The sequence below is a fragment of the Aethalodelphis obliquidens genome, unplaced genomic scaffold (genome assembly GCF_003676395.1).
Source record: "Aethalodelphis obliquidens isolate GAN/ISIS:26980383/991018 unplaced genomic scaffold, ASM367639v1 scaffold26, whole genome shotgun sequence".
Classification (NCBI taxonomy): domain Eukaryota; kingdom Metazoa; phylum Chordata; class Mammalia; order Artiodactyla; family Delphinidae; genus Aethalodelphis; species Aethalodelphis obliquidens.
In genome coordinates this window covers 12,156,453-12,167,680 of record NW_020837970.1, presented here as the reverse complement: position 1 = coordinate 12,167,680, position 11,228 = coordinate 12,156,453, and the positions used below count along the sequence as shown (strand labels likewise).

Sequence of the window (11,228 nt, the reverse complement as noted above, 5' to 3'; positions counted from 1 at the left end):
GAGAGTTAAAGCCAGGAGTGATGTGGCCCAAGCCACGTGGAGAAAGCTCACCCTGACTGCAGTGTTTGGAGAGGGGTGCGGATGGGTTCGGAGGAAGCTGGAGGTAGAGACCCAGGCAGGAAGTTTCTGATGTGGTACAGCCAAGGCTGCTGAGAGCTTTAACAGAACCTTTGGTGGTAGGGTGTAAGCAGAAGTGTAAGAGATTGGAGAGATGCTGGAGAGAGAGATGCAATGAGGGCCTGAGACCAGTGAGGGGGGGTGAGGGGTATTAGGGATGACTTCCAGGGCTTGAGCTCACCTGTAGCTCCAGGTCCTGGCTCCTCTCCTACCTGGCTCTCTCTCTCAGGTCCTGGGGAGTGGACAACGTGGTTCAACATTGACCACCCAGGTGGGCAGGGCGACTACGAGCGGCTAGATGCCATTCACTTCTACTACGGGCACCAGGTGTGTCCTCGGCCCCTGCGGCTAGAGGCTAGGACCACCGACTGGATACCCGCAGGCAGCACTGGCCAAGTGGTCCATGGCAGCCCCCTTGAGGGCTTCTGGTGCCTCAACAGGGAGCAGCGGCCTGGCCAGAACTGCTTCAATTATACCGTGCGCTTCCTCTGCCCGCCAGGTGAGCCTGACCAGTCCCCACCCGCTACCTCCCACCAGCCTCGGCAAAGGGAGAGCCAGGGCCTGCGTCTGGCTATGGGAACTCTGGTGGTCACACACATCCACATGCTTTGACTCCATAATAACCCATTAGTGTCATGAGAACCATAATCTTCCCAACAGTGTTCTGTGTGGATGGGTAATTTCCTTTCGATCCACTTTACTGAGTGCCTGTGGCACAGTGGTGAAGACCACAGGCTCTGCAGTTGGGCTGCTTGGTCTGAATCTGGGCCTACCATCTCTACTGTGTTCCTTAGACAAATGTTCTGAAGCTCTCTGAGCCTCATGTTTCTCACATGTAAAACAGGGGTAATATTAGTAATCCTTCGTAGGGGTTTTTATGAGGATTAAATGAGATAATGAATGTAGAGGGTTTAATGCAGGTGAACATCCACTAAGTGTCAGTTTCTATGTTAGTTCTTCTGTGCCAGACACTGCTAGTTATCTCCATTACTCAACCTTTACAACTGACCTGTGAGGAATCTCCATTTTGACAAGTTATTCCAAGTTCAGGGAGTTTAGGTAACTTCTTGGGACGACACAGCTGATAAATGGAATGCTGGGATTTAAACCCATGCCTGTGTTTGCAGAGCCCAAGAGTTCGTGCTCTTTCCATCTCCTCTCCCCACACTGGATAATTCAGAGCCAGCTGCAGGCCTGCCCGCTTCTTGGATATGCACGCTCCCCTCCCGGGATCCCGCCAGTGCACACAGCCTGACCCTGCAGGCCCGGGAGGCAGTGGTGGTCGTCTGCAGTGGGAGCTCAGGCTGAGCAAGGTCTCCTGAGTGAGGTCCGAGGCCTCCATTCTTGTACACAGGCCTCAGACCAGAGGTGAGGAGGGTGGGCAGAGGGGGCTTGATGTCACTGAGGCCCCAGGCCCTGACTTCCCAGGGGGCCCTTCTTCAGGAACATGAGTAAAGTGTAAGATGGTGCTATCCCTGCACCTCCTAGGACAGCGCATCAAAGTCCCAGTGCTTGGCCAACAAGTCCCTCTCAGGGCCACCCCTAGCCCATTCGGTGTTTTTGTAAAACTTAGAGACACCACTTCCTCAAGACTCTTGATGTCCATCTGCTGGAAAAATCGTTACAGGAAATATAAATATCAGTGACATCTGTGATGTAAATGGAGGCCTTGCTCTCTGAGAAAAAACAGCCTCTGGGTCAGATTTCCTGACAGAGTCCCTCTGAGAGGGAAGTCAGACCATCTGCTGATCCTGCTTTGCAGGATCCCTGCGCCAAGACACAGAGCACAGCCTCTGGAGCCCGTGGTCTCCCTGGAGCAAGTGTTCTGCTGCTTGTGGTCACCCTGGGGTCCAGACCCGAACACGCACCTGCTTGGCGGAGACGGTGTCACTGTGCAATGATGCCACCGAGGAGGGTCGGCTCTGCATGGAGCAGGCCTGTTCAGGTACTACCCCTGCTCTTGGTACTGGGCAGGCATGGGGCTGGGGCTGAAGCAGCCTAGAATAGTTTAGAGGGTCAGACTGAGACAGATTCATCCATTCATTCATCAGGTATTAAGTGAGCATCTATTACGTGCACCGATGGGGGATGTAGAGGATAATGTGGGAGCATAGTGCATGGTCAATTATTATAGCTTAGGGGAATGGAGGAAGCCTTTCTAGAGGAGGTGTCCTGAACTAAGTCTTGAAGGATGAGTCGGAATTAGTCATGCAGGCTGATGAGGAAGGGTAACAAAGGCCTAAGGGGGAGAGGAAGCATATGTGAGTCCACAGGCTGGGACGTGACTGAAGGAGGGCCACAATCCACACACGCCCTCCTGATGTGGCCCCTTCTTCCACAGCCTGTGACCTGACCTGCCCCATGGGCCAGGTGAATGCTGACTGTGACGCCTGCATGTGCCAGGACTTCGTGCTGTATGGGGTTGTCTCCCTCCCTGGGGGTGCCCCAGCCTCAGGAGCTACTGTCTACATCCTGACCAAAACACCTAAGCTATTGACCCAGACGGACAGCAGCGGGAGGTTCCGAGTCCCTGGCTTGTGCCCCGATGGCAAAAGCATCCTGAAGATCACAAAGACCAAGTTTGCCCCTATCAGGCTCACAATGCCTAAGACTAGACTGAAGGCAGCCACCATCAAGGCGGAGTTCATGAGGGCAGGTACTTAACTTCTCTGGGATAGGGCTGGGGAGGAAGGCTGGACTTTTAAATAAAAGGATTACAGTACTAAGAGCTGGCTTTCCAGGTTGCCCAGAGTAAAACTGAAAAATCCCCAAGTCCCAACATCATCTGCCAGACCCCCCCATTCCTTCTCTTCTCTCTTCCCCTCTCCTCTCCTATTATAGTCCCCTCCACCCACACTGAGTCACTCTACTCCTATCCGTTCCTCAAACACACAGGCACACTCCTGCCTCAGGGCCTTTGCACTTGCTATATACTCTGCTTGTAGTGTTCTTCCCCCAGATATTGGAATGGCTTGCTCCCTCAAATGTATGAGTTCTTTCCTGGTCACCTTATCTAACATAGTCAATTACAATACAGTATAACGTTTGAAAGGCATAGAGAGAGAGGCTGGGGGAATTCAGAAATGGTGCAGAATGGCCAGAAAATTCTGCTGGAGTCCGCAGAGCAGCCAGCTCTGTCTCAATGGCAGTGTTTGGGAATCTTGGCTGGTACAAGGTCCTCTTGGTTCTCCACTGCCTCACCCAGATGCTGCCTGAGAGGCCATGGGAGCAGGTCCCAGGCTGAGTAGATGGAGGAAGTGGACTCCATTCTGGACCAGCTACTTATTAGGACCATTAGAGAGGGGCTGGGTGGTGTGTGTGAAGTTGTACAATTTTAACGCATGTCAAAATACCTGAGGGAGCAAGGCTCTGGAGAACCTGTCACAAAGAAAAACCCAAAACACCATGTCTCATCTTCTGTCTCAGAGACTCCATACATTGTGATGAACCCCAAGGCAAAAGCACGGAGAGCTGGGCAGAGCGTGTCCCTGTGCTGTAAGGCCACGGGGAAGCCCAAACCAGACAAGTATCTCTGGTGAGTATTCTGCCAGCTACCTGGCCCAGTTCTCCTCTTGGAAGCCAGAGCTTTCTTGCATTGGGTCTGGACTTATTAGTCATGGCAATAATTAACAAGTGGGGGCCAGCAGGGCTGAGGCCACCCAGACAACGAGCAAGCCCTGTTGTTGTCCTATCAAAGCTGGGGTCCCCCAGAGCAGCTCTGGTCTTGGGGTCCTGACTCATATCCTTGGGCCACAGAACCAGGTTCCCCAGCCCTAATTTCCCAGACAAGGGCAAACAAGGTCAGTGTCCCCAGTGGCTGTCCTTTACCCTTCACAAACATTTTATAGCCATCATCTTGTTTGACGCTCTCAACAATTCTATGGAGTCAGCTAGGCATCACTGCTCCTATTTCATAGAACAGGAAGCTGAAACTCAGATGTGAAATGGTTTGTCTAAGGGTCCATAGCCAGTTAGTGGTGGGGCTGAGACTCAGAATCGAGTACCCTGACTCCCAGGCCAGTCAGTGTTCTTGAATGAGCTGAGTCAGTGGTGGTGTTGGCATCTGCAGGGACCCGTCCACCATCTATCTGCCTTGCTTCTGGCACTGTCCCCAAGGATACCAGCCCTCCTACTGCCCCCTCAGGCCGTCCCTCTCCATCCCTTTCAGGTACCATAACAGCACACTGTTGGACCCCTCCCTCTACAAGCACGAGAGCAAGCTGGTGCTGAGGAACCTGCAACGGGACCAGGCCGGGGAGTACTTCTGCAAGGCCCAGAGCGACACTGGGGCTGCAAAGTCCCATGTCGCCCGGCTGACTGTCATAGGTAAGACTGTCAGGGCCCCTGGGGAGCCCCTGCTGCAGCACTGGGGAGCACTCCAGTGGGCATTCCTGGGCAGTAAAACCTTGGGCTTTTCTAGACTGTGCTCTCTGGGACACAAAGATGGCACAGACCTCGATCCTACCCTCACAGAGCTGCCACTCCAGGATGGGTGGAGAAATAAGAGACAAGTCAGTAAAGATGAAAAAATGTAGTTAAAACAGGAGATAAGGAATTGTGGACTCTATAGATGAGAGACAGAGACCTTCCAGGTGGGAGTGACTATGGCTGGTTGCTTGAGGCTTAAATAGGGATCATCTGTTGAGTTTTTTAAACTACTGACGCCTGGGTCTTACCTCCAGAGAGCCTGATTTCATTGGTTTGGGATGTGGCCTGGTCATGCACAGGTTAAAATCTTCCCCAGGTAATTCTAATTTGCAGCCAATGTTGTGAATCCCTGGTCTTAAACAATGGCCAGGGTCTGTGTGTATGGAGATGGGAGCATTCCAGATCAAGGGGCCAGCATGAGCAAGGTATAGAAGTGGGAAACTGAGGGGGCTTTACAAGAAAGGGTGACCTGATTAAAGCTGGTTTCTAGAAGTGAGCTGGAGGAGGAGAGACTGGAGGCCGAGACCAATCAGGAAACTGTACTTGGAAAGTGAGGGAGAAGGAGGATATCTTAGTAATTGGCCTAAACAAAACCAAACAAAAGGCAGAAGAAATTTTGTTGGAAGGATTTTGGAATATTTCAGACTCCAAGAAAGTTGAGTAACACACCTCGGGACAGGCAGGACACAGGGGACTTGACTCCTGGCAGAGGAGATGTGGAGAACTGTCAGCAGTGGTTCCCCGCTCATTATACCAATGCTCCCCGCTTGTCACAGTTATTCTTTCTTTCCTTTTTTTTTTCAGTTATTCTTAATACTTTAAATTTTAAATATTTTCAATTAAAATATTTTTTACTATTCTAAAGTTAAATTTATAGATAATAACTACATATAATTTCCAAATATACATGCACATGGCCCTAATAACATAAAAGGGAAATACAAAGAAAATAATTTTAATACAAAATAGTATGTATTTCAATATGCAAGTGCTTTGGCATAATGACACAAGAACATCAACCAAGAGGTCAGGTACTTGCACTTGAATCCAGTCACCATGAATGTGGCAGCTACAAATGCTGATGGATACAGGGGCGTCATTTCACATTCCTTGGGCAGTTGTTGTAGGTACATGATTTTTCTGAAACAAGAAGCAATTCTTGGTATTTTTCCAAGCTAAACAACGTACAATCTTAGCTTGACTTATATGGTAGTTGCATTCTTGAAAAATTCAATGTATGGTAAAGCCATGTAAAAAATACCAGGCTCCAATAATTTTAAACAAGTTTTCCACCTACATGAATGTCTGTAGAATACGTGAAAGTCAACCAGGATGCAGAAGAATTCCGTATGAGAGAGAGTGTCAGGCACTGCAGAAAATAGAGCTGCAAGGCCCCCTGCCCACTATAAGTCAGTAGCACTGCCAATTTTGGTGGTAACTCAAAACACCCTCACGAATTTTCAAGACCCCTCCAATTAGGACGATTACTCTACTGGTCTCAGCAGCAAACTCTGTTCCCTGTGTGTGAAATGGAATTAGTAACAGCTGTTCTATCTCCCTCAGAGGAGTTTTGTGAGAGTTGGGATCACACAAGTACTTTGAAAACCCTGAAGTATGGCAGAGAGGGGAGGTTGAGGTCCCCTTTATGTAGGAAAAGAACTTGCATTTAATATCCGAACTATTTCCCTCCATAGCCCCCGATGAGACTCCTTGCAACCCAACCCCCGAGAGCTACCTTATCCAGCTGCCCCATGATTGTTTCCAGAATGCCACCAACTCCTTCTACTATGATGTGGGTCGTTGCCCTGTCAAGACCTGTGCAGGGCAGCAGGATAATGGGATCAGGTGCCAGGATGCTGTGGAGAACTGCTGTGGGATCTCCAAAACAGAGGAGAGGGAGATCCAGTGCAGTGGGTACACACTGCCCACCAAGGTGGCCATGGAGTGCAGCTGCCAGCGGTGTACGGAGACCCAGAGTATCGTTCGGGGACGCGTCAGCGCCTCTGACAATGGGGAACCCATGCGCTTTGGCCACGTGTACATGGGGAACAGCCGTGTGAGCATGACTGGCTACAAGGGCACGTTCACCCTCCACGTCCCTCAGGACACTGAGAGGCTGGTGCTCACATTTGTGGACAGGCTGCAGAAGTTTGTCAACACCACCAAAGTGCTGCCCTTCAATAAGAAAGGGAGTGCGGTGTTCCATGAGATCAAGATGCTTCGGCGGAAAGAGCCCATCACCTTGGAGGCCATGGAGACCAACATTATCCCCTTGGGAGATGTGGCTGGTGAAGATCCTGTGGCTGAGCTGGAGATCCCATCCAAGAGTTTCTACCGGCAGAACGGGGAGCCCTACACAGGAAAAGTAAAGGCCAGTGTGACCTTCCTGGATCCTCGGAATATTTCCACAGCTACTGCTGCCCAGAGTGACCTGAACTTCATCAATGATGAAGGAGACACCTTCCCCCTTCGAACATACGGCATGTTCTCTGTGGACTTCACAGATGAGGCCACCTCAGAGTCACTTAATGTTGGCAAGGTAAAGGTCCACCTCGACTCAACCCAGGTCAAGATGCCAGAGCACTTGCCCATGATGAAACTCTGGTCCCTCAACCCAGGCACAGGGCTGTGGGAGGAGGAAGGTGACTTCAAATTTGAAAGCCAAAGGCGGAACAGAAGAGAAGACAGGACCTTCCTGGTGGGCAACATGGAGATTCGTGAGAGGAGGCTCTTTAACCTGGATGTCCCTGAAAGCAGGAGGTGCTTCATCAAGGTGAGGGCCTACCGAAGTGAGAGGTTCTTGCCCAGTGAGCAGATGCAGGGTGTCGTGGTCTCTGTGATCAACCTGGAGCCCAGGACTGGCTTCTCCTCTAACCCCAGGGCCTGGGGCCGCTTTGACAGTGTCATCACTGGTCCCAATGGGGCCTGTCTGCCTGCCTTCTGCGATGACCAGTCCCCCGATGCCTACTCTGCCTACGTCTTAGCAAGCCTGGCTGGGGACGAGCTGGAAGCAGTGGAGTCTTTTCCTAAATTCAACCCAAATGCAATTGGTGTCCCTCAGCCCTACCTCAACAAGCTCAAGTACCGCCGGACAGACCATGAGGACCCACAGGCCAAGAAGACAGCTTTCCAGATCAGCATGGCCAAACCAAGGCCCAACTCAGCCGAGGAGAGCAATGGACCCATCTATGCATTTGAGAACCTCCAGGCATGCGAGGAAGCACCTCCCAGTGCGGCCCACTTCCGGTTCTACCAGATTGAGGGGGATCGGTATGACTACAACACGGTCCCTTTCAACGAGGATGACCCCATGAGCTGGACTGAAGACTACCTGGCATGGTGGCCCAAGCCAATGGAGTTCAGGGCCTGCTATATCAAGGTGAAGATCGTGGGGCCACTGGAGGTGAACGTGCGATCCCGTAACATGGGGGGCACCCACCGGCAGACAGTGGGAAAGCTGTATGGAATCCGGGATGTGAAGAGCACGCGGGACAGGGACCAGCCCAATGTCTCAGCTGCTTGTTTGGAGTTCAAGTGCAGTGGGATGCTCTATGACCAGGACCGTGTAGACCGCACGCTGGTGAAGGTTATCCCCCAGGGCAGCTGCCATCGAGTCAGCGTAAACTCCATGCTGCATGAGTACCTGGTCAACCACCTGCCACTGGCGGTCAATGACAACACCACTGAGTACACCATGCTGGCGCCCTTGGACCCACTGGGCCACAACTATGGCATCTACACTGTCACTGACCAGGACCCTCGCACAGCCAAGGAGATTGCGCTTGGCCGGTGCTTTGATGGCACATCTGATGGCTCCTCCAGAGTTATGAAGAGCAATGTGGGAGTGGCCCTGACCTTTAACTGCGTAGAGAGGCAGGTGGGCCGTCAGAGTGCCTTCCAGTACCTCCAAAGCACCCCGGCCCGGCCCTCCCCCGCAAGCACTGTCAGGGGAAGAGCGCCCTCAAGGAGGCAGCGGTCAAGTCAGGGTGGCCAGCGCTGGCGCAGAGGGGCGGCCTCTCTGAGGTTTTCTGGGGTTGCTCAGCAGCCTCTGAGCAACTAAGGCTTGTGGTACTTCCCTTCTCCCCACAGCCATTGTGAGACTGACACCCAAACTGTCACTCGGTTAACTTAAGCCCATCTGTTCCGGTGCAACTTGCTCGTTTGTTTCTTCATTCCCTTTCTTACTGTCTTTGTCTTGTGATACTGATTGGCATGGAGCCCCCAAAATGTCAAAATAAAGCCTCTTTGCCCTGTTCTTTACAAGAAACACAGGAAATTGGCCATGGGCAAACTCTGTAGCTTTGAGCATTCTTCATTTAGTGCCATTCATGGAAATGTCCTTCATTTTCTTTTTTGCATGGTTTTCCCACCTCTACAATAAGGATAATCTGATGTTGAAGATCAAATAACCAATATAAAGCATATTTCTTGGCCTTGCTCCACAGGATGTAAGCAAGGCCTCCGTCACAGTTCATACATATAAAAGGTGGTGAAATATTTTTACTTGAATTATAAATAACATTTATTTCTTTGCTGAATCTGGAACTCTAGTGCACATTCAGTGTTACACTGTTGAGTATAAGGTAATCATAGTTCCTCTACCAAGTCTGGAAAAAACATCTCCTGGTATCCACAACTGCCCTAGGTTGCTAATTATATTAGCGTGTTTCCCTTTATATTTGCTTTTGTTCTTTCTAGAAGCCCAGTGTGGCCCAGAACAGATGTCAATAAATGCACATTTTGTACTTGATTTTGAGGTCACTGACCTGTCTTTAAACCATTAATCTGAGCCAACTGCTCAGAGGGACAGAGGGGTCTCTGGAAAGTGGTCACCAGGTGGCATGAGGCACGGTGCCACCTAACCCTAAGTTACAGGGCTGGGTGACTAGGCACGTATTCTACTGGTCAAGTTTGTTCTCATAGATCATATTTTCCATTTGCAGAGAAGAGCAGAGATTCCTGGAGTTGTGAGCCCCTCCCAGATGTTCTGGGCCCCTGAGCAAAGCTGAAAACATGTCCTGATTTTTTTTTCCTTTCTTTCATTCCAGTACTGGGGAGCTTATACAGTGGCTTGGCCCAGGGTCTGGCAAGCTGGCCCAGTGGTCCTTTGGCATTCCCCCACAGCCTGCTGCCTTCTCCAGCTGGGCTGGCTGACCTCACTCAGAAGTGATGGGCTTTTTCTTTTTTTATTCCAAGCTCTTCTAAAGTTCCCCAGCTTTTCCGGACACCAGCCTCTGTGTGTAACAGCCTCTGGCAGGTAACAGCCTCTGTCCCTTGAGTAAAATGACTGGATGACTGATCCAAAAGGACAGGGTTTTTTTGTTTTTGGAAAAGGTGTTTGGTTTAAAACAGTAAATCAGAGGCCACTGGCTGGTGCCAAAGTGATCTTGGAGGCATCAGTAGCCAGGGATGTAGGGTTGAGTAAGATGCACTGATTGCCTCTTTCCCAACCTCTCCAGAATCTATTAGGAAAGAGGCCAAGGGGATTGGGGGAGGAGAGGGCATCATTTACAATCAGGACAAAAAGCTCTCCTTGATCCCCTGGCTGGCCCAGTGCATTTCCTCCTGGCCACCTCTGGTCTGGCCTGGATTTGTACTCTTGGATCAGCATCTGCCCAGCTCCCAGGGGTTTGGTTCATAATCAATTAGAAATTTCTCTGGCTAAGCACCACATCCCCATGACCTCTGAGAAAGTGTGTGTATGTAGGGCTGGGGCCTAGTGGCCTTTGATTGCTCCTTGACCTACTTCCAGACTATGCTTCCCAGGGAGTGGCTCCCACTGACCGCATGGGTTGGGGGTTGGGAAGCTTGACTGAAGGGGTCTGTGTTCAGCTATCTACAGCACAGATGCCTCGCTGCTTCGGGAGTGAGTATGTGCTGCTTCGACCTGACCATCCAGTTCCCTTCAAACTCACCAAAAGAGGCCACTGGGAAAGGTGGGCTGACTGGGCTCCCAACTTATGGCCTTCCCTTTCTGTTCTCCGTTGAGGGCCTGAATAAATAGATCCCAGCAAGCAGTAGCTGGTACTTGATTTGTCTTTCTTCAGTCATCAAACATTTATTGAGTGCCTATTCTATGCAAGCCCATGTGTGCAAGTAGACAGGCCTTCATGAGTATATAAAATATAGTACACATAGTGGCACCAGATTTGGAGGGGACGGTGGTCAGAGGAGGCTTCTTAGAGGAGGTGACATTTAATCTGAGGTGTGAATGATAGCTAGGAGCTGGCTTGCTGAAGGTGTGGCTGTCAGGAGCAAGGGGCACAAGCTTGTGCAAAACCAGGAGGTGGAGGCTGGGAAGCGATGGCAGATACCTCTCTTTTCAGACAGGAAACGCTATTGAGTTGAGCTCATGACACCTACTTTCTAAGCTTCTTGCTTCCAAAGACAGTTGTGCTCCCTGCTAGCTGTCTGACTTTGGTTGTCATTTTCCTCACCTATAAATGAAGGGGTTGGGGAACTTCCCTGGTGGTCCAGTGGTTAAGACTCTGCACTTCCACTGCAGGGGGCTCAGGTTCGATCCCTGATTAAGATTAAGATCCCGGGCTTCCCTGGTGGCGCAGTGGTTGAGAGTCCGCCTGCCAATGCAGGAGACACGGGTTCGGGCCCCGGTCCAGGAGGATCCCACATGCCGCGGAGTGGCTGTGCCCGTGAGCCATGGCCGCTGAACCTGCGCGTCTGGA

The 11,228-nt window shown here is 51.0% G+C and overlaps 1 protein-coding gene across 3 annotated transcripts in view; it reads left to right on the top strand.

Annotated features, from left to right (window-relative positions):
* Positions 1–10,562, top strand: part of CILP (cartilage intermediate layer protein) — a 34,034-nt gene extending 23,472 nt beyond the window's left edge. For 2 of the 3 annotated variants that reach the window (XM_027123332.1, XM_027123331.1), the window contains 6 exons: positions 347–616; positions 1,880–2,062; positions 2,459–2,773; positions 3,544–3,652; positions 4,286–4,443; positions 6,240–10,562. In XM_027123332.1, coding sequence (XP_026979133.1) covers positions 347–616; positions 1,880–2,062; positions 2,459–2,773; positions 3,544–3,652; positions 4,286–4,443; positions 6,240–8,605 — 3,401 coding nt within the window. In that variant the 3' untranslated portion in view covers positions 8,606–10,562. The remainder of the gene's footprint in view (positions 1–346; positions 617–1,879; positions 2,063–2,458; positions 2,774–3,543; positions 3,653–4,285; positions 4,444–6,239) is intronic. The other variant, XM_027123333.1, reaches the window with a different exon arrangement.
* The last annotated feature ends 666 nt before the right edge of the window (positions 10,563–11,228 follow it).